The 26,184-nt window shown below is 65.1% G+C and overlaps 5 protein-coding genes across 5 annotated transcripts; 4 read left to right on the plus strand and 1 right to left on the minus strand.

Annotated features, from left to right (window-relative positions):
• Nucleotides 1-2,968: 2,968 nt before the first annotated feature.
• Nucleotides 2,969-4,220, plus strand: LOC308040854 (dispanin subfamily A member 2b-like). The gene is made up of 2 exons (XM_080345234.1): nt 2,969-3,199; nt 3,758-4,220. Exons 1-2 carry the CDS (start codon nt 2,993-2,995, stop codon nt 3,959-3,961), a joined length of 411 nt encoding a protein of 136 aa, XP_080201360.1. The 5' UTR covers nt 2,969-2,992; the 3' UTR covers nt 3,962-4,220.
• A 5,211-nt stretch (nt 4,221-9,431) lies between these two features.
• LOC308041078 (dispanin subfamily A member 2b-like) lies at nt 9,432-11,206 on the plus strand. The gene is made up of 2 exons (XM_080345542.1): nt 9,432-9,809; nt 10,722-11,206. The coding sequence occupies exons 1-2, from the start codon at nt 9,600-9,602 to the stop codon at nt 10,890-10,892; spliced, it is 381 nt and encodes a 126-aa protein (XP_080201668.1). The 5' UTR covers nt 9,432-9,599; the 3' UTR covers nt 10,893-11,206.
• A 557-nt stretch (nt 11,207-11,763) lies between these two features.
• Nucleotides 11,764-12,731, plus strand: LOC308040961 (dispanin subfamily A member 2b-like; the record flags this gene model as incomplete). Its single annotated transcript, XM_080345339.1, has 2 exons — nt 11,764-11,949; nt 12,579-12,731. 2 exons carry the CDS (start codon nt 11,764-11,766, stop codon nt 12,729-12,731), a joined length of 339 nt encoding a protein of 112 aa, XP_080201465.1.
• A 953-nt stretch (nt 12,732-13,684) lies between these two features.
• On the plus strand, nt 13,685-14,839 carry LOC308041188 (interferon-induced transmembrane protein 5-like; the record flags this gene model as incomplete). The annotated part of the gene is made up of 2 exons (XM_080345711.1): nt 13,685-13,855; nt 14,621-14,839. Exons 1-2 carry the CDS (start codon nt 13,697-13,699, stop codon nt 14,837-14,839), a joined length of 378 nt encoding a protein of 125 aa, XP_080201837.1. The 5' UTR covers nt 13,685-13,696.
• A 1,838-nt stretch (nt 14,840-16,677) lies between these two features.
• Nucleotides 16,678-24,642, minus strand: PGGHG (protein-glucosylgalactosylhydroxylysine glucosidase; the record flags this gene model as incomplete). Its single annotated transcript, XM_080345775.1, has 13 exons — nt 16,678-16,800; nt 16,890-17,104; nt 18,703-18,800; nt 19,216-19,311; nt 19,569-19,702; nt 20,055-20,191; nt 20,599-20,671; nt 21,292-21,400; nt 21,720-21,851; nt 22,025-22,144; nt 22,699-23,134; nt 23,645-23,855; nt 24,393-24,642. The coding sequence occupies 13 exons, from the start codon at nt 24,640-24,642 to the stop codon at nt 16,736-16,738; spliced, it is 2,076 nt and encodes a 691-aa protein (XP_080201901.1). The 3' UTR covers nt 16,678-16,735.
• Nucleotides 24,643-26,184: the final 1,542 nt, after the last annotated feature.

The following is a 26,184-nucleotide window of genomic DNA, read 5'->3' on the forward strand; positions in this document are numbered from 1 at the left end:
CCCAGCCCGCTGGTTACGGGCCGGCTGCGAGGGCAGCGGGGCGGCGGCGCGGCTCGGCGCGGTGCCCCCCGGCCGCCCGGTGCATCGCCATGGCCATCGCCGCCGCCCCGGCGCGCCGGACCCGCGGGCGGGGGAATGAATGAACGGGGCTGCAGCGGCCCCGGCCCGCCACGCCCCTCGGCCCGAGCGACGGCACTGCCGGCCAATCACGAAGCGCACCGAGCGGGCCCACCGCCAATGGGTGCCCCGCGGGGGAGGAGCCCGCAGAGGCGCCGCTCGTCTCCACGCCAACGGGCCGGCATCCCCGCCAGGCGCCGCGGGCGAGGCCATGCGGGGCGCGGGGGGGAGACCATGTCGCCGTCCCCGTCCTTGTCCCCGTCCCTGCTCGGCGAGAGGGCAGAGCGGCGGCGGGGCGACAGGGGAAGGACTCTCTCCGTGCCGCGGGGCCCGGCGGGACGGGTGACGGTCCCTCGGCGCGGTCCCACCCGCCCTTGACCCCCGCGGCGGGAATGGTACGATCCCGCGCGGCCGCCGCACGGGCTGCGGGCCCGGTCCGGTGCGCCGGGATCCCACGGTGCGAGGATCCCTGATCCCGCCTGGCTGCGTGCAGGGATCCCCCTGATCCCTCCTCGCTGCGGGAAGGGATCCCCGGATTCCCCTCGCTGGGTGCAGGGATCTCACGGAGTCTGGGATCCCGGGATCCCCCTGGCTAGGTGCAGGGATCCCGCGGGGACTGGGGATGTCCGGGATCCCCCGGAGCCGAGGCCGCTTCTGCCCTCTAGAAGTGGGGAAGCCCGAGGGCTGCAGCTCGCCCTGCACAAAGCCTAACAGTAATTAACAATAAGAGTTAATTTCGTCATCAGCGAGCAGGGCCCCGTGGCCGGAGGGTCACGGACCGCACTGGCAGGGCTGCTCCGCGGCGACAGCCCAGCGCTCCCCGGGCGACACCTGAGACCGGCCACAACTCACTCCCCGCTGCTGATTTCGGCCCCTGCAGCGCGCTGGCCCAAACCTCCAAGCTGGGTTTTTCCTCCTTTCCCGCTCCACAAACTGGGGCAGCAGCTCCTCCTCGCTGCGGCTTGGGGCTGGGACAAAAACACGCCGGAAGCCAGTTATTAGAGGAAAAAACACATTCACAGCTGGGGAAACTAGAGGGCACCAGTGCTCTGGTCTGCATTTCCCTCCACTCAGCTCCCTTACAGATGTGGAAGGTTAATTAGCTTCTAATTAAGCCCAATTAAGACAAACAGGTGGGGAAAGTGGCAGAGCAGGAAGCTCGGCCCCCGTTAGGAAGCGAAGCCGCACGGAGCCCTGCAGCGGGCGGAGGAGGAGGAGGAGGAGGCCGGGATGAAGGGGATCTCTGCACAAGGCTCTCCCTGCAGACACCGAAGATGCGTGTCCGGGGAAATTAAGCCGTTATTTCCCCATTTTTGGCAGCTGTCCAGCAAGGGCAGCGGGTCCGGCACGGCTGTTTGCACAGCGAAGTTCAGCCGGTCTCACCCCACCAGTGGCCGCGGGGGGCGGGAGGTTTGGGAACGCTGGCAGGGTATCCTGAATAAAATTCATGACTGGTTTGTGCCAACGGAGGAGAGAGGCTGGGGCACAAAGTACAGCATTGCAAGAGCAAATATTCACGCACATGCGGTGTCCAAGCCCAAGCGGGCACCCCGAATGTGGCTTTACACGGGTTCTGAAACCCTTCAGTCATTCAGGTACATGATGATAACTCCGCTAATCATTTGCACCCTCGCTGCCAGATACTAACCCTAGTAAAACTTTGCAAAGCAACACTGTTTTTTTCAGCATTCTTGCTGTTTATCTATTAATCCAGCCGTCCCTAGAGTCAGTCTTGATGGAGTTACTGATCTATGATGCCAGATTAGGGCTTCGAAGTCGTGTCAGGGGTTTAGGACGCTGGTGTTATCTTGGTTCTCACTGGTATCCTTTATCTTTCATGACAGCTTGAAGCTGCTGAGAAGCAAACTCCATCTTCCCAGGGCTGGGCTGTCCATTCCTTTGTTTCGTTTCAGCATGAACAATCCCAGAGTTGCCAGTAAAATTTTATTACCTGATTATATTACAGTATATAATGTGATTTAAGACATATTAAGTTAATATACTGTCAGAGACTGCCTGGTATAATAGGGAAGACAATTTTCCTAAGGGGCTGGTGCCCTCGGGGAGCACAGGGAGCTGGCTCGGGGCTTTTCTCCGGTCCCAGTTGATGTCCCCAGTAAGTGGCACCTGCCAGCCTCACGCCATATTTGTGGGGGACGGAGTCGGAGCCGGGCTTGTGCCCCTCCGCAAGAGCAGGGTGTGTTCCTGGGACCCCAGCGAGGGTGACAGAGCAGGGGCCCCGTCCCGCTGCTGCCAAAGCCGCTCTCCCCCCCGGCAGCGGGATTTTGGGGATTTCACAGGCCGGCCAAGGCCGAGCCCTTCACCCGACACCCCGATGCGGTTCCGGGAAGGACCCTCGTCCAGACCCTGCGGGAGTGGCGATGCGCCGTGCCAGAGGGACAGGGCTGCCAGAGCCCTTCTCCTTCTCCTTCTCCTGCAGCCACAGCCCGGGGGCCGAGCCGCGGCCCCTCCGCTCGGCTGCTCGCACCCAGAGTCCAGCCTGCGGGGAGGACAAGGGGGTCCCAGCGCCCTGCGGGGGGACCTACTTCGAGTTTCCTCACCAAGCACCCCGAAACGCTCACGGTTGACCCCAGGCCGCCACCCCGGGTGGGGACAAAGAAGAGAACCGAGAACGGGGCAGGGCAAGAAGGGGGCAGAGAAGAAGGGGGCAAAGCAGCGGACAAGGAGCGCGGGCAAGAAAAGAAGCGGGGGGGGCAGAATTGGACAGAGGGAGGGCGGGGGCTCCCCCCGGGCGCGGGGACCGGACGGGGCTGTTCCGCCCCGGCACTGCCTCTCCGGGGAAACGAAACCGGGACCGAGCTCCCTCCTCCCGCCTCCCGCCTCCCGCCCTCCCGCCGCTCCCGCCGCCGGCATCATGGAGCGGTCGCTGTCGCTGGGGCCGCTGCTGCCGCCCTACGAGCCGCTGCCCGAGGCGGGGGAGGCGGAGGGGCTGCCCCCCAGCGTCGCCGTGCCCGTGGAGGCCCCGCCGCCCCCCCACGACCACCTGGCCTGGTCGTTCTGCACCACGCTCTACGGCAACATCTGCTGCCTGGGCTTCCTGGCGCTCGTCTTCTCCATCAAGGTGGGGGCACCGGGGGGAGCCCGGGGGGCACCTACACGGGGGGTGGGGGGCGGTCCCGGGGACCCCACTGAGCCCCGGCCGTGGGGTGCTACATGGAGCCCCCAGAGCCCTGATCCTGGGGTGCCCAAAGCACCCCCCAGAGCCCCCACAGGGCTGACAGAGCCCCCAACTCCAGGGAGACCCATGGACCCCATGGAGACCCTATCCTGGGGTGCCACATGGACCCCACAGAGCCCCCATGGACCCCACAGAGCCCCCAGCCCCAGGGAGACCCATGGAGCCCACAGAGCCCTGACCCTGGGGTGCCCAATAGCCCCTACCAAGCCTGCAGTGCACAGACCCCCAGCCCCTCTGAGCCCTGGCTGGTAGCTCTGGAGAGGGTGGGGGTTTGGGGCAGCGGGGGAACCTGGCACCCCAGGGTTCTCCTGGTGTTTCGGGGGGACCCCAGCCCTGCACGGCAGCTCAGGCTTGCATGGCCCCTCCAGCACATCTCCCACCCAGCCAGAGCCCCCCAGGGTGTCCCCCAACCGCACTGACTGTCCCCTCCACCTCTCCCAGTCCAGGGACCGCAAAGTCCTCGGTGACTACAGCGGGGCGCTCAGCTACGGCTCCACCGCCAAGTACCTGAACATCACCGCCCTGCTGATCAACATCTTCCTCGGCATCCTCATCATCGCCCTGCTGGCTACCGGCACCATCACCGCCATGAACTTCTACTACCACAAGCAAGAGCAACCAGAATCCATCTTCGGCCCCACTTAGGCCTCCCCTCACGTCTGCCAGCAGCCCCCGGCGCCCCTTGCAGCGGAGGGATGTCCTCCACGCACCCCCAGAGCCCGCGGCCCTGTCCCCCTTTCCTCGCTGCTCAGAGCCCTGCGGAGCCCTCGCTGGAACTGCCTGGAGACACCCCCCTCTGGCAGGAGCCGAGCACCCCAAAACTGGCTGTACCAAAGAGGAGGAGCTTTTCCACTTCCTGCCAGTCCCGTAGCCCTAAGTGCCTCTAAGAATAATCCTAAGCAGAAGTGCCTTGTTTGGAGAAAATCTGATTCAAATAAAGGTTTCTTACACTTTTGCCCCTGCCTCAGTTTCATTGTGACAGGGAGTTGTTTGGGGTCCCCACACCCCAACTTGACCAGTTTAGAAACGGCGTCCGCTCTCGGGACACGCCTGGAGAGGGAGACTGTCCCTCGGCATGGAGTGTCACCGAGAGGATGCTCAGGGATGCGCCAGGGCAGTGACCCCGGCCACTCCAGGGGAGGGAGCATCGGAATGTGGTGCAAAATGCTTGCAAGGCTCCCCCCAAGGATGGGGGTAGAACCTCATCTTTGGGGTGTCACCGGGAGCACCCCCACCCTCACCAACCCTCAGGAGAGGGGCAGAGCAAGCAGAGCTGAAAGCAAGCTGGATGTTTGCGCAAAGAGCTAGAGTGAGACAAGCTCGAACATGACGGTGTGCAGCCACGCTTCCTGAGGGGCAGCCGTGCGCGGTGTGGATCCATCCCAAACCGCCTCGCTGCGGGAGAGAGCCGCACAGCTCCGCCCTGGCACTGCTGGTGATCGGGACAGCAGCTGGGTGATGGGGACACCCACGGGGTGATGGGGACACCCACTGGGTGATGGGGACACCCACGGGGTGATGGGGACAGCAGCTGGGTGATGAGCTCACCAGCCGGGCAGGGCAGCATTCAGGGTGAAGCAAGACGGTGACCCCCCTCTCCCAGCCTCCAAAGGTTTTCCAGCACGAAGCCCGCACCCGTGCTCACGGGCGGCTCTCCGTGCCCGCCGGCACCCGGCACCGGGCTGCGCGGCCCCCAGTGACCCGGGCAGGACCTCGCGCAGGATCCCGGTGCAGCCCCTCTGGCAGAGCCCCAAGCACGCGGGCGGGCTGGCCGCGCTCTCCCCAGCTCGCCGGAAGCCCTGGCGCTGCTCGCCCTTGGCCGGCTCGCGTCCCTGGGGCTGGGGCCCCGCAAGGATGGGGGGAAAATGCGCCTTTTTCTTCCTCTCCCCAAGAACATGAGGATCCTGCCAAGAAGCTACACTCATGAGTAAGATGTCAGAAATCCCGCCCACAAAACACAACGGTTAATTGTTGCAGGGTCCCTGGCACAAACCTCCTGGTGAATCATTTATTCCTCCGCCTCTTCCCGTAAGAGCAAACAAGCACATGGCCCCTCTTGCAACCGGGGCCGCTCGCTGCCCGCGGGCCCCCGACGTGCCCGCCAGCGGGACGCTGGGCCAAACGTCCCCGCCAGCTGCAGGGGACGAGAGGTTTCCTAAAGGACAGTGAACCCCTGCTCGAAAACATCGCCCTGACCTTTCCAACTCTTGGCCGCTGCGGCGCTGGCAAGAGCCGCGTCCCATTATACAAGGGGCTGGCGGCGCGCCGGGGCTGCGCTGGCTCCCCCGCACGCTCCCCGCTCTGCCTGCCCCCGGGCACAGCACCGGCACCCAGCGTGCTCTGCACAGACCACCAGGACCCAGCGTGCTCTGCACAGCACCGGCACCCAGCGTGCTCTGCACAGCACCGGCACCCAGCGTGCTCTGCACAGCACCGGCACCAGCGTGCTCTGCTCAGCACCGGCACCCAGCGTGCTCTGCACAGCACCGGCACCCAGCATGCTCTGCACAGCACCGGCACCCAGCGTGCTCTGCACAGACCACCAGGACCCAGCGTGCTCTGCACAGCACCAGCACCCAGCGTGCTCTGCACAGCACCGGCACCAGCGTGCTCTGCTCAGCACCGGCACCCAGCGTGCTCTGCACAGCACCGGCACCAGCGTGCTCTGCTCAGCACCGGCACCCAGCGTGCTCTGCACAGCACCGGCACCAGCGTGCTCTGCTCAGCACCGGCACCCAGCGTGCTCTGCACAGCACCGGCACCCAGCGTGCTCTGCACAGACCACCAGGACCCAGCGTGCTCTGCACAGCACCGGCACCCAGCGTGCTCTGCACAGCACCGGCACCAGCGTGCTCTGCTCAGCACCGGCACCCAGCGTGCTCTGCACAGCACCGGCACCCAGCGTGCTCTGCATAGACCACCAGGACCCAGCGTGCTCTGCACAGCACCGGCACCAGCGTGCTCTGCATAGACCACCAGGACCCAGCGTGCTCTGCACAGCACCGGCACCCAGCGTGCTCTGCATAGACCACCAGGACCCAGCGTGCTCTGCACAGCACCGGCACCCAGCGTGCTCTGCACAGACCACCAGGACCCAGCGTGCTCTGCACAGACCACCAGGACCCAGCATGCTCTGCACAGCACCGGCACCAGCGTGCTCTGCTCAGCACCGGCACCCAGCGTGCTCTGCACAGCACCGGCACCCAGCGTGCTCTGCTCAGCACCGGCACCCAGCGTGCTCTGCACAGCACCAGCACCCAGCGTGCTCTGCTCAGCACCGGCACCCAGCGTGCTCTGCACAGACCACCAGGACCCAGCGTGCTCTGGCAGGGACCCGCTGCTCAGTGGGGCTGGCACAGGGGTGTGGGCTCACTGTACACCCCCAGCAGCCCTTACCCCTCCTCCACCAGCCAATACACGCAAAAAACCCCCGGGCACATCTTCCCAGGGATGCTCTGCAGCCGAAAACCCGCCAGGGTGGTCCCAGTCTGATATCCCTGTGCAGAGTGCACACCCAAAAGAGTTTTGGGATGGGGATGTCCCTTGATGCCGGGTGGGACAGTGGGCACGGGGGGCTTTAAAGCCGGGAGAGCAAAGCCCTTTTTCTGGGGTAAATCCACCCGATTTGGGGGCTGCCGCCCCGCAGCGGGAGGGGCAGGGCCGTGGTGCTCCGACGATGCAAACAGCCTGTTTGTGCTCTTACAGCAATTGCTTCCATCTGTTGGCAAGCGGCCACCCAGCCCTCGATCTCCCAGCCACGCCACCAGAAGCCAGCACTGAGGCCAGTGCCGGCCCCTGGAGCCGTGTCACCCATGTGTCACCTGCCTGTCACTCGTGTGCCACCCCACAAGCTGCTCTCCCCCCAGCCCGTTGGACCCCACAGTCCCATGCTGGCCCTGCAGGCCCATGTTTCACCCCCGTGTTTCACCCATGTTTCACTTCCCGCACCCTCCCTCTGGTGAGGGACCCAAATCCGCCACCAGCCGCATCCCCGTCCCGAGCACCCTCGGGGACCCCCCGCCTCCCCGAGGGCTGGGGGCGCAGGGGGAGTGGGGCCGGGGCACCTTCCAGCAGCAGCAAAGCAGGTCGGACTTTGTCTCTCTGCTTTCTGGCATCTCGTTTGTCCAGCTGCAAGGGCAGATACACAAAACGGCTGGAAGCGCAGTCAGGGGGTGGGAATTTCAGTGGGTGGCACCAAGTGCAGGTCGGTGAGACACGAGCTGTGGTCCTGCCTGTGCTGGGGCTTTGTGAGAACCAGGATCCCCAAGCAGGTGCTTGGAAATGATGGACGAGGAACCAACCGGCTGCGCTGGGTCCTTGTGGCTGCTGGCTGACCCCAGCCAGCCTCCAACGTCATGGTCCCTTCATCTCCACGTGAGGCAGACAAGCCGGGGGTGCCCCATGGAGAGACCCTGCCACCCCAATGTGGGGACATCCCCACTGGGCTCCTCCCAGCAGCTTTTTCAGCAGCACTGTACACCAGGTGTTGGGGCTGGAGGGCAAACACTCCCTCGAAATCCTCACCCAGCTCCACCCATCCATCCACCCACCCGTCCACCCACCCACCCACCCATCCATCCACCCATCCATCCACCCGTCCACCCACCCATCCACCCATCCATCCACCCATCCATCCACCCGTCCATCCACCCGTCCATCCACCCGTCCATCCACCCGTCCATCCACCCGTCCATCCATTGCCTTGCCCATCCCCACCAGCCACCCTGCAGTGATTCCTTAATTATCACCATGACCTAACGAACCTCCTTAACCCAACAAGCAGCCCCACACTGTCAGGGAAGTAGTTGAGGAAAAAACAACAAATCTTTGATTGCTGTGGGCTGGGGACAGGTGATGCTGGGGGCCGGGACTCCACACTCAAATCACTGCCACAGCCCGAAAACCCATGCAGGTGACTGGCACCTTTGTCCTCCTCCCGACATAACCCTCCGCTCTTCCTGAGTGCGGAAAAACACATTTCTCAAAAAGGGCTGGGGCTGAGTTTCCTCTTATCGGCCTCTTGCTCAGCCTCCAGGGATCGGCCACTGAACAGGAAGGATGTTGATGTTTTCAAAACCCATGCGGTTTGTAGCTCTGTGCCCTGGTTGTCTTTTTATTCGGATGGTTTTTACCTCCCTGCTGCTTTCCCAAAGCTTGTTTCTTTTATTTTCTGCCCCATAACCTTACTTCGGCAACCACAAGACGCTGTCACAGCTGCAGGACCTTGTCGTGGATGCTGAAACCAGACAGGGGAAAACCCTGGAAACACAACATGCAAACCCAGCGGCTGAGTGCCCCCCACGGCTGGCTTCAGCCCCACGGGCAGAGATTGAGCTCTCAGGGGGCACTGTGTCTGGGCAGAAAGTTTCGGGGCGCTGGTGGGGACAGTGTGTCCCCACTGTCCTCCGGTGCCACACATCCCCGCTGTGACTGAGTAACCGCAGCAGCTCGGTCCTGCCCCGACCTGCCCGCGGCAGAGATCGCTTCACAGCCCGCAGAGCAGGAAGAGAAGAGGAATGGGTGGGGCACCTGCCCCACGGCATCGCCTGCCCCACGGCACCGCCTGCCCCGCGGCACCGCCTGCCCCGCGGCACCGCCTGCCCCATGGCACCGCCTGGCCCACGGCACCGCCTGCCCCGCGGCACCGCCTGCCCCGCGGCACCGCCTGCCCCGCCGCACCGCCTGCCCCGCGGCACCGCCTGCCCCGCGGCACCGCCTGCCCCGCCGCACCGCCTGCCCCGCGGCACCGCCTGCCCCGCGGCACCGCCTGCCCCGCCGCACCGCCTGCCCCGCCGCACCGCCTGCCCCGCCGCACCGCCTGCCCCACGGCACCGCTTGCCCCACGGCATCGCCTGCCCCACGGCACCGCCTGCCCCGCCGCACCGCCTGCCCCGCCGCACCGCCTGCCCCACGGCACCGCTTGCCCCACGGCACCGCCTGGCCCACGGCACCGCCTGCCCCGCCGCACCGCCTGCCCCGCCGCACCGCCTGCCCCGCGGCATCACCCGCCCGACAGCATCACCCGCTCCACAGCATCCCCGACCCACGGGCATCCCCCTCCGCCTGCCCCCCAGCCAGGCCTGGGGCTGCGGCTCCGCCCCCGGCCCATGCCGGGGAGCCCCCAGCCCGCCCGGAGCCGCCCCCCCGCAGCCCGCCCGGCAGCGCCGCAGAACCCGCCCCGGTGCGCCGTCAGCCGGGGGGGCCCCACCCCGGCAAACCCTTCGTCTCGCCTATAAGAAGCCCGGGTGCCCGTGCCCCCCCGCTCCTCCCCAGCAGGGCTGCCATGGAGAGCTACCCCCAGCCCGTCGGCATCAACATGCAGCCCTACGGCAAGAACGGGGCAGGGACCCCGGCCCCCGCCTACGGCCCCCCCGGCACCGCTGGAGAGCGGCCAGAGCCCGGCCCGCGGGACTTCGTGCTCTGGTCTCTCTTCAACACCCTCTTCTGCAACCCCTTCTGCCTGGGCTTCATCGCGCTCGTCTTCTCCATCAAGGTGAGGGGAACTCACCCTCAGCCCGCCACCCCCTGCCCGGCTCGGGGGTCCTGCCTGCCCTGCCAGGGCTCCCTGACCCCCCATGTCCCACCCCACCGAATCCCACCCTGTCCCACCCCACCGAATCCCACCCTGTTCCACCCCAACTCATTCTGTCCCATCTTGCCCCGAGCTGCCCCCAATAGCCCCGTCCCCACCTGGCTCTCCATCCTTCTCCCATGAGATGTCCCTCCTGCCACATGCAGCCCCACCATGCGGGTCCACACCCAATGTCCCCAGCAAAGCCACCCCTTGAGGGCCACCTGTCCACCTGTTGCTTTGGGCAGGGGCGCAGGGCAGAATGGTGGGTCTGTCTCTCCTTCCACCGACTCAAGCGAGCCCCAAACCATCCCCTGCCAGGGGGACAAGGTGGCAGCTGGCTCCTGGCCCCCTCCCGCCACAGTCCCCCCACCATCGCAAGGCTTCGCTCCTACCCGAGACAGAAACAGCTGCTCCCCGCGCACTCTTCCTTTATTACCTCGAAAGTGAATCATTTTTAAGGGGCGTCCTGGGAACGGTTGAGCAGCACTTGTCGGCACCGTGTCGAGTGCCATGTGGGCTCTCCGGAGCAGAGCCCCCTCCTCTGCCCGCCGCCCCGCGCTGCCGCCTGGCCCCAGCACCACTGCGCAGCCTGTCGCCAGTGTAATTGCTTTTATTAAGCCATTAAGAAAGCGCTTTCAGGCTGCTGAGAGCTCTGTTTCTGCTGCCTTGGAGTGGGCTTGGGGAGGTGCAGTGCGTTCTGGTGCCAGGCTTCGGCGAGGCCAGCTGCTGGATGGCAGGGGGCACCGGGATGTCCCCTCGGCCCATTGCCACCACTGCCACCGCCCCTGGCTCGTGCCATTTCACCGCCCGTCTCCCTCTCCACATCCACAGGCCAGGGATAGGAAAATTGCACAGGACCCGGCAGGTGCCGGCAGCTACGGGAGGAAGGCCAAGCAGGTGAACATTGTCGCATTCTGCCTGGGCACCGTGGTCACCATCATCTGCCTCGTGTTTCTGGTTCAGAGCTACAAGATGATATTGGAGGCAAAGAAACACCACTGACCCCATCCCGCCGTGGGGCAGCGGCACCAGGGCCTCACTTTTCCTTCCTCTTCGCCTCACTCATCCAAAAGCCATCTGTCTTGTTCATGGGGGACACAGTGGCTCCCACGGGACCTTCCTCTTGCTCCCACCAAACCCTCCTGCTGCACCCTGCCTGAGACAGCCCCCTCCTGCATGAACCCGCGGGGTGAGCTCACAGCAAATAGAGCTCCTTCCTCACACTTCTCCGTGGAAATGTCGTGCTTTGGGCTTTTGGGAGGCATTATTCCCCCACCGTAGGCCGGGGGATACCCCCTAACTCAGGCGTGCTCATCTGAGGCAGAGCAGCAGGAAAGGGGCTCAGAAAGGGGTGCCATGTTGGTGCTGCAAACGCAATAAAAGCACACGGACCCCCCCGGGCTCCTGCGGTGTTCAGACACCCCTCCCTGCGCCACGTCCTGCCCGTGTCACCGGCCGTCCCGGCGGAGCTGCCGCTGCGGGGAGGGGCTGCACCCCCGCCAAGGGGCCCGGGGCTCAGCGGCGGCGCTGGGGGTCCCACCTTCCCTTGCCCCCGCCTGCCCCTCATTCCAGCACCCCGAGACCATCCGCCAAACCCGCCCCCGGTCCTGCCCCCGCTCGCTGGCGAGGGAGCGGCTCCCCAAGGGAGAAACTGGGCTTTGGAGTCCCCCGCGTCCCCAGCGCTGCCCCCCCCCGGCGGCGGAGCCATGACCCAGCGACACGGGTGGCGGTGCCGCCCACCGAGGAGGGGACAGACCCCGGGGTGGCCCCGGGCCGGAGCGGGGGTGTCCGGCCGCCCCCCCGCGCCGGGCAGGCTCAGTTTCGGTTCGTCCCGCTGCTGCCGCGCCCGCTCCGGCGCCGCCGCGTCCCGGCCATGAAGCCCCGGCACGGCGAGGTGTCCATCCCGCTGCAGCCCCCCGGGCGGGGCGCGCCCCCCGCCGCCGGCCCCGCCGAGCAGCCCCGGGACTACGTGCTCTGGTCGCTCTTCAACGTGCTGGCGGGGTACGTGCTGCCCTGCCTGGGCTGCCTCTGCTTCCCCGCGCTCGTCTTCTCCATCAAGGTGAGGGGGGAGCGGGGACCCCCACCCGCCGGGATCGGTGCCCCCGACGCGGCCCGTCTCCCCAGCTGGCTCCTCCCGGGACCCCCAGCCCAGCCCGGGCCCCAGAGACAACCCCGATCCGGGACCCTCAACCCAACCCCTGCCACACCAGCCCTGAGCTGAGGACCCCCCGACCCGGCCCCTTCCCTGGCCAGGCAGCACCCAGGACCCCTGACCCACTCCGACCCAGACTGTTCCCTCGGCTTGGGACCCCCTGAGCCAGTGCCCTCCCGGGACCTCCCTGTGCGCCTCCCACCCCAGCTCGCCCCAGACCCGTCTCCTGATCCGGGACACCCCAATCTGGTCACCCCCAACCCAACCTGGACCTCTCCCCTAAGCCAGGTCCCCAGACCCAATCTCCCCTGTCCCAGACACCCCCGATGCCACCATGCCCTGGCACCCACCGATCCCCACAGTCCATCCGGCTGCGGGAGCCGGGACTGGGGTCAGGGGAGCAGGCAGTGCGCTGTCACCCCCTGCCCCGGGGCGATGCATCCCTGAGGTCCCAGCACCATCCTGTGGCCACCCCCCTGCCATGCTGAGGCTCCAACCAGTTCCCTCCCTTGCTGAGCTCTCCCTGGCCCCCCCAGGCCCGTGACTGCAAGGTGCTGGGGGACCTGGAGGGTGCCCGGCAGCACGGTGCCCACGCCAGGGTGCTGAACATCATCTGCTCCCTGCTGCTGGTGGCCGGCGTGGTGCTCACCATCATCGCGGTCATCGCAGTCACCATCACCGTCACCTGACAGCCACCTGGCCACCAGCCCGCTTGCCGCCCCCCCGCCGAGCGTCCCCACTGTGGGTGTGTGGTGCAGGGTCCCCACTGCTGCACCCCGGGGTGTCCAGCACATGGAGGGGTGGGCCAGGCTGGGACATGGGGCACAGCCCCCTCTTGTCTCTGCTGGGGCACGGGGAGCTGCTGGGCTTCACGGAGTGGTGACATGTGTAGGTCACCGTTGCCACCAATAAAGCTTGTCCTGCCAAAACCCCTCACCTGTCGCTTTATTCCCAGCGGGGAAGGAGAAGAGGGTCCTTGTGCAGCTCAGCGCCTCCATCCGCCCTGCGGCGCAGAGCGCTGCCAGCCCAGATCCCACACGAGTTTCTCCCTAAAAGCTTAGGCTTGGCAGAAGAAAGAAAGAAAAAGTGATCCCCCCTGTTTTTCTGGCCACACACAGCCCGTCCCGCCACACAGCCCCTCCGCTTTCACCGCAAGAACCCTGGAGAAGCAGCGCTCCTACATGTGGTTATTCAGTTCCCATTTAATGCACCCGGCAGCCCGAACGCGCTGCAAACGAGGATCCTCCCCGCCGAGGCCACCAGGAGGGACGGGGTGGAGGTGTCGGTGCGAGCCAGAGCGGGGGCAGATCCCGGTACCCAGGGGCCGTGTCTTGGTGACGGGCACCGGGTTTCAAAGTCACCCGTGGCTCGGTGCTCCCGGCGCGCTCAGCCCCTCCCTGCAGAGCCGCCTGTGCCCCCCGTGCTGGAGAAGGGCTGGACAGAAACATCCCACAGGCTGGCAAACCCACTAGTTTCTCCAGCTCCCAGCCAAGCCCGCCTGACAACCGCAGCTCTGGAGGGCTGTAATTTGCCCAGGTTATATATAGAGGGGCCGAGGCCATGCCACGGGCGAGCGCTATATAACGGGGCTGCCCCGCGCGCCCCAGCCAGGCTGGTGCGGCAGGAGAGCCGGGGGGTGCCGCTCTGCGTGGCCATGGACACCTCCTACCCGCGGGAGGACCACAAGCGGGGGTCGTCCCCTGCCAACCCCGTCCCCCCACCGCCCCGCGACCACCTCGTCTGGTCCATCTTCAACACCATCTACATGAACTTCTGCTGCCTGGGCTTCGTGGCGCTCGCCTTCTCCGTCAAGGTACAGGCGCCGAGCTGGGTGGGGATCGTGGGGTTCCCAGTGGGGATGGGGGAGCGGGAATGTCTGGGGTCACCCGGGAGCCCTCCCCACACCGATGCCATGGGATGGACGTCCCGAGGAGCCACGGAGCAGCTGAAATGGAGGCACTGTCCTGAGCAGGCACAGAGCACCCCGCTCCTGGGAGGGGGGACAGCAGCCCAACGCCTTCCCAAGGAAGGTTGGTGGCAGGTGACACCATCTCCTGGCAAAGTCCCCCTGTGTTCCCTACCACCCATCAGCGAGGCTGTGAGACCCCTCTAGCTGAGCACAGCCTCCCCCCCAGGGCTGTCACCACCTGGGACCAACCCCATCTCCCCAGAAGGTGCTGGGGGGCTGCGGTGCCCCCGGCCCCTCCACCTGCCCCCGGCAGGAGCAGCTGCGGCCGGAGCGGAGCGGGCGGAGGGGTGGGGAAGGAGAGGGCTGAGCCAGCGAGGCTCCCAGAGCAGCAGGGGGGGCAGAAGGGAAAAACCCGGCAGCTAAGACGTGGGGCTGGGGGAGCAGGGGCACGTGGAGCCGGCGGGTGGGCTGGGATGGACAGACAGAGGGCTGAGATGGACAGACAGCCACCCCCTTGCCTGGCAGGGAGCCACTGGCCCCGTGGCACTAAGGGCTAAAGGCTGTGAGGGGGCTGTGCTGGGGGGACACGGGGAGGGGACATGGAGAGGGGACATGAGGAGGGGACATGGGCAGCCTGGTCACCGCCGCCCCCGCTCTCGGCTCTTGCAGGCGCGGGACCGCAGAGCGGCCGGGGACGTGGAAGCCGCCCGGCAGTTCAGCTCCAGGGCCCGGTGCTACAACGCGCTGGCCACGGCCGGGAGCGTGCTGCTGCCGCTGGCGCTGGCCGCGCTGGCCGTCACCGGCGTCATCCACCTGGCCCAGCTGGCACACGACTCCGTCGGCTTCTTCACCTACCAGCTCGGCGGGAGCAACGACGAGGACAAGTGAGCGGCGGGCCAAGGGCTTGCAGAAACTCCTCCGCGGGGCCGGTGGCCCCCCCAGAGCGGCCACTGGCCCAGCACGACCCACCCATGGCCACAAGCTCTGACACCTGCCGGGCAGCGTGTGTGGGGGATGCAGCCCCCAGGCTTCTCCTGCCCCTCCCGTTCCTGCACCCCCTTTCCCATGGTGCCCAACACCCCCCGGCTGCTTTGGGCAGCTGGATAATTGGTGTTTGCCCCAGGGTTTTACTTCCCTTTGTCCGATGTGCAGCACAGCATCCTCAGATATTGAGCACAGCATCCTCAGATATTGAGCACGGCATCCCCAGATGTGCAGCACAGCATCCCCAGATGTGTGGCACGGCATCCCCAGATGTGCAGTACAGCCTCCCCAGATGTGCGGCACAGCATCCCCAGATGTGCGGCACGGCATCCCGCAGCCCTGGCGATTTCTATTTAAATCATTAAACAGTTTCACCTGCTGCCAGCCTCCTGTATGTCTGTGCAGGGCAGGGGGGTGCTAAGGGGACAATTTAAATACAGATTATTTTGCTCTGATGGTGCTTTTTGCAGCCGGGAGAAGCAATAATCTCCTAAAACAGCCCCAGGCCCTCAGGGGCCCCCACCCCTGTGGGGGAGAAGCTTCTTGGCCCCATGGGGACACACTTGGGCAGATGAGATCTCATCCCCAAGGGGAGCTGAGACCTGCAAACCCACTGCAGGAACACAGAAGTCCCCCAGCAGGTCCCAGGCAAGGACAGAGGGGACAAGCAGGGACACAACCTCCCTGTGCTATGCTGGCTCTCCCCAGGCCAGAGCCGGCTCATTTTGGCAACTGGACCAAAAGGATGCCTTTTGGGGGGGGAAACACCGTTTAATGCAGCCTGGGACCTGGCCCAGAGCCCGGCTTTATCCCCACCGTCCTGGTGCAGCGCCCAGGGCTGCTCTGGTGGGGCGAGGGGCCAGAGGGTCTGTCTGTCCTGCCCTGCTGCTGAGAAGCACTGCTAATTAGGGGTTTGACGAGGCAGCGGGACAGCCAGAATAATTATAAGGAAGGGGAATAGCTCCGACTCCTTCCCTAAGCGTTTCCACATGCTGCCGGCCACGGGCTTTTTATAAACTGTGGGGATCCAGCCCAAATTCCTGGGGTTTGCCGGGGGGGACAGGGAACGCCCTGGACCCCCCTGCACTGCCACCCAGGGCTGTTCTGGCACAGGCAGGGGGGAAAGGGGGCACCAAACGGCCCCAGAGGGGACGCAGCAGGGGGGTGCTGAGGGGTGCAGAGCTGGGTCTGGGCACCACATGCTGCGGGGTGCAGAGCTGGGTTTGGGTACCATGTGCTGCGGGGTGCAGAGCTGGGTCTGGGCACCACATGCTGCAGGGTGCAGAGCTGGGTCTGGGCACCACATGCTGCAGGGTGCAGAGCTGGGTTTGGGTACCATGTGCTGCGGGGTGCAGAGCTGGGTTTGGGTACCACGTGCTGCGGGGTGCAGAGCTGGGTCTGGGCACCACATGCCCCATTTGCAGGTGTACATGGGCACCAAAACCGCCATAAGAGGACACAAGGCACAGCTTCTGCTACTGAGCTGGAGGGGGCTCAGGCCCCAGAGGAACACTGCACTTGTCAGTGTGTGAGGTGACGCTAACGACAACTGGTGCCAAGGCTGCCTGCCAGAAGGGCTTTAACTCAAAACTGCTTGGAAAGAGAGAAGATAACGTAGATAAGGGGGTAAAACCACGATCGGGATGTTATACACCAAATAACTCAAAAGAAAAAGCACACACAGCCCCACGGGGTGGGGGGCTTGTGGCACAGCCGGGGACCCCCACCCCGCGGTTACCTCCCCCCGTCGACAGCCGCTCTGCAGCCCGTTCCTGCTGTTAAACCCGACTCAGCCCAGGTTTAGGGTGTCTCAGCAGACACCCTCTGAATCCAGCCGGCCGCCGTGGGGAAGGAGACGCTCTGCCCTGCAACAGCAACCGCCCGCGTGAGAGCCGCGGTGGGGTCCCCGCAGACGGCGGGGGCTCTGGGGAGCGGAGGCGGGGTGACAGCGCACCTTCCCGCAGGGGCCAGCGCTGCCCCGACGCCTCCAGCACGGCTTCCAGGGGACACGCCGGGGGCTCCCGGGCGCGCGCGCTCACTCGGATGCTGGTCTGTCCCCTGGCGATGCTGAACTGCAGCTTGTTGCCCAGGTAGGAGACGCCGGTGACCGTCAGCCCGTGGATGTCCGGGGGAAAGGCCGGGTCGAAGCGCAGGCTGGACCTGGTGATCCTGGAAAGGCAGGAGCAGCTCAGCGGGCGGATGAAGTGGCCACAAAGGACTTTAAAGGGCTTTAAACTCAGCACTGCTCTAGGTGCTCCTTCTCCAAAAGAGAAAAATAAAGCAAACAGTTTGAATCCCTTCTCCGAGCCCTTACCCAAAGTCAGAGCCCCTCTGCGTGTTTTAGCTTTGGATGAACAAAGACAACGGTCACTGTTATCTCCTACTCTAGTCTCAACAAGAGAGAGATCTGGGCCCTCATCTCCAGCCTGCTGAGCTCACCAGACCAGAGGACTCCGCTCCAGAGCCCGGAGAGCCCCAGCGTCAGAGTAAGCGCCCGGCTCGGGGGCCGTAAACGTCACCCCAACACCCAGGGAAAGCTGGCTGGAGCCCCGGCCCGTGGCTTGAGCCTGTGCCCAGCGCAGCCCGAGCCGGCGCACACGCAGCGCCCGCACACCCTCGGGCTCCGCAGGACCTGCGGCTGCGGTGCCAGCCGGGAGCACGGCCGCTCACACCCCGGCACAACAAGAAACCGGTGCGTTTCTCAGCAGTTCCTGACCACACACACAGAGTAAAAACACATAGTTAGTGCTGGGAGAGTTCACTGGAAATCAAAAGGATCGTCAGTCTGATCCATCCTCAGTTAAACTAAGAATACGCTCAAGAGGCTGTTACTTCAGGGTGGAAACCACGCGGCTGCTTTGGGTACGAGACACAGCTTTAAAATTATATTACACGAACAGCAGAATGTTCTCTTCTAAGCTATTTTAGCAGTGCGGCCCCGCCAGCCGAGCTCACACAGAGCCCGCAGACCCACTGTGCGCCGGCTGCTGCGCGGGGCGCGTCCTGCGCGCCGCCCGAGGGCACGGGCTGCTGTCACAGCCCCGCTCAGCGCGGGACACGGAGCTTCCCAAACACGCAACCGTCTCACCAAGTGACCTGTTCCACACCTGCTTCCCGTCTTTGAAGGGGAACAGCCCTATGGCAGCTCAGCGCGGTGCAGGGGACCGAGGTCTGCAGTGACAAAGGTCCCTGCAGAAGGACCGCAGTGTATCACGTATAGGAACCGGCCTCGTATCTGCCTGCGAGGCGACCATACGGCCTTTCTCTTCAATCAGTTCACCAAAAGGCCAACACCATCGGTGGATCAGTCTTTAAGCTTCATTCACACTTAGTAAAGAAACCAAAGCTGCGACCACCTACAGAACGGGCAGGTCTGGATGTGTTTGATACACCAACATAAAAACGGTGCTGGCTACCTGTCCTGAGGTCACACAGAGATGTCCCTCGTCACTGAGGGTGCCCGGGGCTGGCGCAGCTTTGACTCCAGTAGAAGCCAATAGCTTACAACACTGACTGAGCAGGAGGAGAAACGGACCAGAGCTTTTCCACTTCTGAAACTCCACCAGTGACCAGCTGCTCCAATAGCCACAGTTCACCCACGACCATTAGTGTCCCTGTTTGTTTGTCACCTGGCAGAAGCTCCGGGGGATGTTCTGGGTGCTGCAGGTTCCTTTCTTTCTCATGAGTAAAACCATGTTGCTCCAGCTAACCAGTCAAGTTTCAAGTGACGCGGCCGCTTACAGACGGAGCTACAAGGAAGGTCTCACCTGAAGCCCGTGCAGCCGAAGAGGATGGCTTGCAGGAATCCGCCCATCCCCGTCAGGAAGTTCACAGCTCCCGACCCGTCCGCATTCTCCACCCAGATCTGCTCCAGCGAGATACAGAAACGCCTCAGTGGTGGCACTGGGACCCTTCGTACAGGCACGTGGGGCTGAGAATGTTTGTCATTGTCACGTGTCTGTGGGGTTGCAATGGCCGTGTCCCCTGCCCGTGCTGGTGTGGGGCGGTGGGTGGGCTCTGGTGGGTCTCTGAGCATCGTCTCCATCCCCGTGCCAGCCCAGGCAGGGAGCAGATTTTCCTGCTCTTTGGGAGCTCACAGAGAAGAGACAGCGTGTGATTGCCTTGCTCAGTACAACAGCCCGGGCCCTGGTGACCGCAAGGGCAGTCGGCACAGGCTCCAGCCCCAGGGATGTCTCAGTGTGGTGGGACCTACTGGGGATCAGGTGAGACAGAAACAAGAGGCTTTTGTCACGGGGAAGCAACCGCGACACGCAGCTGACCTTGAAGGGCTCGGTGATGTTGCTGAAGCACTTGTTGAGTTGGCTGTGGGCTCTCTGCAGCTCCTTCAGCTCCAGCCAGCCCACCGCAAACATGCTCTGCAGGAGAGAGCACGGTCCCTTCACCCGCTGCTGTGTCCCCAGGGTGACCACACAGCAGAACCGTCAGAGTGGCAACACAACCGGCATCTTCCGACCCAGCGCAGACGCCTTCAGCGCCCACCTCCAGCTCTGCGCTGCCCCTGTGCCTCAGAGCAGGTCAGACCGTGCCCGCTGGCGGGGCTGGCAGTGACCAGCTGGGATGGAAACGACGCCGTCGCGGGTCGATCCCACCCCAGGCTTTGTCCCCTCCTCACCCAGGTCATGGCCGGCCCGTCCCGCGCGGTGACGGGCTCGTACATCTCCAGGTCGTTTCTCCGGACGTCGGGGCTCATGGGGTGCATCAGCGGGAAGCCCAGCAGGACAACGTCGGCTTGTTTGACGGGCTCTCCTGGGGAGGGTCGCTCAGGGCACGCATGCCAGGAGCTGGCAGACTGTCCACACAGCCACAAACCCAACCCAAGTAGAACCCCGCTGACAACAACTGATGTCACATCAACGGGAAGGCAGCGGAACCGCAGGGAGGACAACCCGTCACTGCCTGGCCAAAGGCACAGCAGAACGGCAGCTCGAGGTTTGCGGAGGCAGGACACCGACACAGCCATGGGGGCACCCAGCTGGTGTCACCTGAGCCGCGGGTGCAGAGGAACAGCCCCCAGGATGCCACGCACCTGCCCTGAGCCGCGAGGAAGGGGACACCGAGCTGGGAACTTCCGCTGGGAGCAGCTGCTGCCCCCGCTCACCTGGGCTGTACCCGTCGTACTCGGGGTGATATTGCTTCTCCGCATCAAAGGGCACTTTGACTTTCTTGGCACAGTCCACCCATTCCTCTGGCACGGGGATCAAGAAGTCCCGGGCAACGTCAGCTGCAAAATTTAAGCTGCAAAGGAGCGAGGAACAATGGCTTGTGTCAGGCACGGGCACCTGTGACCCTCAGAGGGGAAGAGAAGAAAAGGAACAGAAAGAACTGACTGAGCCAGAACTGCCAAGAAACAGCTGCTCTGAAAGAGCACGGGTCACAGCGCGAGCCCGCGGTGACAGCTTTCAGCGCTGGAGCTTTAGATGTCTCCAGCGGGCTAATTGTACAGACGACCCACGCAGCGCAGGGAGGGGAACCCTCCTGAGAAGTGGAACCCCCCTCAGGCTCACGTGGACGCCTGGGACGGGGCAGAGGAGCCGCCACGGGCCGCCCACGGCTCAGAGAGGTGCGAAGGGAGGAAAGGCGCGTCCCCAGCCCGCCGGCGAGGCGGGACAGACGAGAGACGGGCCGGTGCTTCACCACGTTACCTCCGCTGGGCCACGGCGTTGGTGTACGCAGAGTTGTCAACCCGCTTGTGGTACTCGTCTGGGGGCATGACGCCTGCGGGGAGGGGAAGGGGACGCTCCAGACAGCGGCACGGTCGGCTGGCGCTGCTCTGTGCCCCCCCTCGCCCTCGGGCGGGACACGGAAGCCCCCCCGTCGCGGTGACGCCCACCCACGGGTGAGGCTCTGCCCCTCTGCTCCGGTGGGGTCCTGAGGGCGCCCGGGTGCAGCGCTCAGCAGAACACCGGTGGGGCTGGTGAAGCAGAACCAAGCTGGTCGCAGCTCGGGCGCACGGGCAGCAGCCACCCCGCGGCACCCCCGCGCTGCTCCGCCAGGGCGGCCCCGAGCCACCCAGCCTTCCAAGCCATTGGGCCACTCACAGCAGCAGCCCTGAGGGCACCAACGCGTGCGGCATCAGCTCATACCCCACTGAAGGGGACATTTAGGGGTGTCCTGTGAGCAGCGAGGGCCTGAGAGGAAAACCAGCAATACTGGGGTATTGGAAGAGAGCTGAGCATCCTGTCCCGTGTCCACATGGACCCAACCACCACCTGTGAGATGCTGCAGAGAGCAGGAGCCCGGAGAGCCTGTGGTGCCCTGTCGCGCTCTGGCTGGAGGAGCCGGGAGCCTCTGCTCACAAACCTTCCCCACCAGCGGGTGCGGCGCTGCACAAGTACCTGTGATGTGGTAGCACCGCTCCGCCTCGCTCCACACCATCCTGCTGCACCAGTACTGAGCCGCGGCTGCCACCAGCTCCCAGCCGCCCTCCCGAAACAGCTGCTGGTCCTGCAGCGGGACAAAGCCACGGACAGGCACAGCATGAGGACACTGCACCAGAGCCAAGCCCAGCAGGACAGGAGCTCCCGGGAGACGGATGTAGCAGGAGAAAAGGTCAGAAGACTGGCCTGGGTTGAGCTAACAGGACGCTGAGCCGCCCACGAGGAGCAAGGACAGAGAAGACAGGGCTGAAGAGACCCCGGGGTGGCACCAGCAGCTCTGGCCGGAGCAGACAACAGCAGAGTTTCTCTGGGAAGGGACAGGACAGTCAGCAGGGGCCCTGCAGGCAGTGCCACCGGGCCGTCCGGGTGGCGCGCAGTGCCCTTACCTGAGTGGTGCAATAATACTGCTCAAAGGCCATCAGGACGTCCCCGGTGATGTGAATTTCCTGGGCTCCATAGATCTCCTCGGGACAGACTTCCCGGCCCGTGGCCGCACTTTCCCAAGGGAACTTCGCACCCTGCCAGGAGGAGCCATCCCCGAGGAACTCAGCGCATCATCTTGAGATGACGTCCCCAGCCCACCGTGCTGCTCACAGCCTCAGCCGCAACCAGCGCCCGCGAGCAGAGCAAAGCCCAGTGTCCCGGGTGGCGCAGCTGGGTGGCACCGTCCTCAGCCCAGCGCCGTCCTCACCTCGTAGCCTTGCTCCCGCGCGTTGTGCAAGGCTCCCTCCAGCCGGCGGATCCGGTACTCCAGGATGGCGCGGGCGGCTTCGGGGTAAAACAGCAGAATGTTGGGGAACATCCAGGTGTCCTGGGAACAGCCAAGATGGTGAGATGGTGGGGTGGGCTGGTGGGGCACCCAAATGCTCCCAGCCCACCCAGCTCATCGAGTTCACACCAAACCTATGCTGAAAAGCTGGATGTGCCCGTCACAGAAAACACTTCTGTTGTTTCCTCGGTGCAGGCACAGCGGGGCTGGCCCGCGGCACCGGGGCTGGCGGAGGAGGGCAGGCCCCAGCCCGCCCTGTCTGAAGTGGCCGCAGGTTGGTGGCCATGCCCCGTGCTGGCTGCAGAAGCCCCTTGGCGAGCATCCCGACCACCAGCCCCAGCCCGCGCCGCCGGGGGGGCTGTCCCGGCCCCTCACCCCACGCAGCAGCTCCGGCATCCAGTTCCCGTTGGGTTTTGCATCCATTGAGAGCGCAGCCCCAGGATGGAGCCGCGGCTGCGCAGGTGACACGGCAGGAGCAGGAGGATGGTCCCAGCGAGAGGCTGGTGCTGAGCCGTCCCTGCCCGGGCTGAGCAGGAGACCCAGCAGCCCCCCCCGAGCCCTCTCCCCATGCACAAAGCGCCCAGGCCCCCACGCACCTGGTCCCAGAAGACGTGTCCCCAATAGTCCTCGCCCCGGGTGCCGTTGGACAAGCCGCCGGGGCTGATGCCATGGAAGGGGAAGCTGGGGCTGCCCTGGGGGGGGATGGCGCTCAGCAGGTAGTAGAGTGCTCCCCGGAGGGCTTTCCTGAGGGCCAGGGGCCCGTCCAGCTCCACGCCGCAGCCGTCCCACCGCGTGGCCCAGGCCTGGACGTGCGCGGCGTGCAGGGCCCCCGCGGCCGCCAGGGCCAGCCCTGCGCCCCAGCTCCGCTCGGCCTCCTCCCGGCTGTCGGCCACGGCCGTCAGGAACTGCCAGCACCGCTCCCGCTCCCCCTCGGGCAGCGTCAGCGCGCGGGGCACCGGCGTCCAGAGCATGTGCACGGTGGGACGCGGCCCCCCCGGCACCTCGGGAACCAGCGTCTGCCCGTAGACGTAGCTGGAGGAGACAGCAATGGGGACAGGGAGCCGGGACTCGCGCGTGTCCCCATGCGGGGGACGTCCCAGCAGCCCAGCACCGGGCTCCGCTCCCGCCGAGGACGGGGCTGCCTTGTCCCCAGGCTGCGGCTCCGCTGCCGTCCCACCCCATGGCACAGGAGACAGGAACTGGGTGCAGCTGGTCCCCAGCCCCAGTAGCCATCGCTAGAGGCGACCTTCTGCAAACTCATTTCTCTGTAATCACATCCAGCCCCTGTGGCCTTTGTTGCTCTTTTACATGCCGGTCTAAGTAATAATGCTGGAGCTACAACTAACAGAAATGTTTCCGTACTTGGTTCTGGTTTTTGAGACACCTGCCGGGCAGCAGCAGCTCCGCGCACCCCCGCGCTGCGTACCGCGGTGCTCCAGCCCTCGCCATACCCGTGCCGTGTGCTCCCTGCCGCCGAGCAGGGCGGCTCGCACCAGCCCACGGCGGGCGAACTCAGGGCAAGGCCCCCCGGCCCAGACTCACTGTGCCCCCTGGAAGTCTGGTCCGCGTTTCAGGTCCAAGTCCTGGCTCTGCGGCACGAAAGGCGTCTGGAGCTGGACCGTGATGGGGTGGGTGGCGCGAGCCGAGCGCCGGATGGTGATGCTGAAGGCCATGAGGTGGACGAGGGAGTGGTGAGCGTAGAGCTGCTGGGTGGCCGTGCAGTCCGCCGCCTGCAGCACGTGGCTGAAGGTTCCTGCAGGCACAGGGGACACATCAGACTCTGGAACCACCCGGGCCCCGTGTTCTGCCCCACACTCCCATTCCTGCCCCAGATTCCCATTCTGCCCTGTCTACTGGTTCCCGCTGGCAAAGGAACCACATTCCCAGGTCCAGGTCCAAGCACAGCTTTTGCCTGATAACACTGTTAACACCCTGAATCTGCTCAAGCAGCCAAGGAATTGTTTGTGTTATAAAACATTTTATCAGGCTTCGTGATTAAACAGCGTTTGCCGAGCCCGGCTGCAGCAGGGATCGAGAGACAGTCTGAAAATCGCGCTGATTCTCACAAGAAAGGGGAATTTTCCACTTGCTCCAGCACAACTTCAGCAGAACAGCCCACAGGTACACAGAGCATGGGGAGAAGGAAGATGGGACCTCGTGGAGGACGCGACACAGGCGAAGAGCCTTTTAGTGTCTAGCAGAGGGTCCCCAGCAGCTGAAGAGCGGCAGGGGGCCGAGATGCAGCTGCGGGAGGGGGCGCTGGGACGGGACCTGCCCGCCGTGCACGCACCCGTCCGCGTGTCCAGGGTGAAGGTCTCGGCCGCGTGGTCCCCGGGCAGCCCCATCCTGACGTTGAGGGGGCTGGGGACGCCGGCGCGGTGCGTGTCCCCCACCGCCCCGTTGTAGACGCCGTTGAGGTGCAGGACGTCTCGGTAGAGCCGCGTGCCCAGGCAGGCGTTGGTCAGCGTGGGCAGCAGCCGCGGGTCGGCGGGCAGGGCCGTGGCGGTGAACACCGCGGGGTCCCCGCTGACGTCGGCCATGTCACCAACCCACCTGCGGAACCAAAACGACGGAGGCGGCTGCAAGGGCTGGACGGCCAAGGTCGCTTCTCCAGCTCCCCGCTCCCCTCCTGTCCCCCGGCCCGTGACGGGAGCTCCCCAGCGCCCCCAGCACAGCACGGCCGCCTTCCCCCCACCCGCCTTCCCCCCCAACACTGGATCCTCTGCTGTGGCCTCAGCGGCTCCACATCCACTCTCTGCACCACACTCCCGGCCCCCCGCCAGCCTCAGCTCCTGCCCTGCTGCGGTACCCGCTGTTTAGTTCATCCATGTATATAAACATACAAAGAGATATTTATACATGACATATAAACGTATCTGTTAAAAACATACACGCACGTAGAGCACCTTAGAGAAGGCAGCTGTAGCAGTGCCTGGCAATGCTGAGCACTAAACCAGCCCAGAAACAGTGAAACTGAGGCAGCACGGGGCTCGCAAGGCGCTGCAAAGCCAGCGGGGACGCAGATCACGCGGATCCCCAGCGTCCCCACGGCAGCGGCTGCTCTCGTCAGGCGGTGCCCACGGGTGAAATGTGAGAAAAACCCTCCACCCGCCTTCAGGAAAGTTTAAAACCAATAAAATAACAAACCCCGGGTTGCGGAAAGTGGGGAAATCCGCTCTTGCCTTGGGTGTGGGGCTGAGCCGAGCTGGGGCCGGGCCAGGCTGGGGCTGAGCCGGGCTCCGGCCGTGCCGCTGGGACGGAAGTTGCCCAATGGAGACAGAAGGAAGGAAATCACTTTTTTCTCCCCGTCCTTAAGAAAGCCGTCACCCTGCGCCGCTGCCGCGGGCTCCGCGCCCGCACAGCAACCCGCGCTGCCCCGGGAACGGGCGCCGAGACAGAAAACCGTTTGCGGTGATTTGTCACCGAAGGGCCACCCGGGAGGGCAGCAGCCCTGGTGCGGAGCTGCGGCTGCTCGGCGGCGGGTCCCGCACCGGCCAGCGTTCACCCCGCACCCCGCCCGGGGAGCGACGGCCCCTCCGCGGCACCGCCGCTCCCCCCCAAACACAGCGCCACGGGTGTTGGTGTCCAGGGAGAAGAGCGCGGCTGTGCCACGGCTCGCTCTGGGCAGAACAGACCGAAACCAGGCGTTCAGAGCCCCAAAGCCGGTTCCCACCTCTCCTTTCCCAATGAGAGGATCCTGCTCCTCACGAGCAGCAGCTGCTCTGGGTGAGCGCTGAGCCGGGGACCCGCCGGGGGACCCGCCGGGAGCAGCGGGCTCCCCGCGCCCCAGAGCAGAGACCCCGTCCCGGCTCCGGCGTGCAAACGGACCCTCCGCACACCGGGGAGCGCCCCCGCCCGCCGACCCGCAGCACCGGCTCTGCTGCGCCAGCGGGACGCTGGAACACTCCTCTGCGGAAAAGCCCTTCCCCAGCAGTCCCAGCCTCCCGCAGCTCTGCCGCAGCTTTCCCAGCGGAGCTCCCGGCGGCATTTCTACCTTCCCACCCGCACCGCACCGTTTTCTCACGGGTGAGGCAGGGCATGAGTTTCTCTCAGAATTTCAGGGGAAATCCATGAACCACACC

Source organism: Nesoenas mayeri, assembly GCF_963082525.1.
Source record: "Nesoenas mayeri genome assembly, chromosome: 5".
NCBI lineage: Eukaryota > Metazoa > Chordata > Aves > Columbiformes > Columbidae > Nesoenas > Nesoenas mayeri.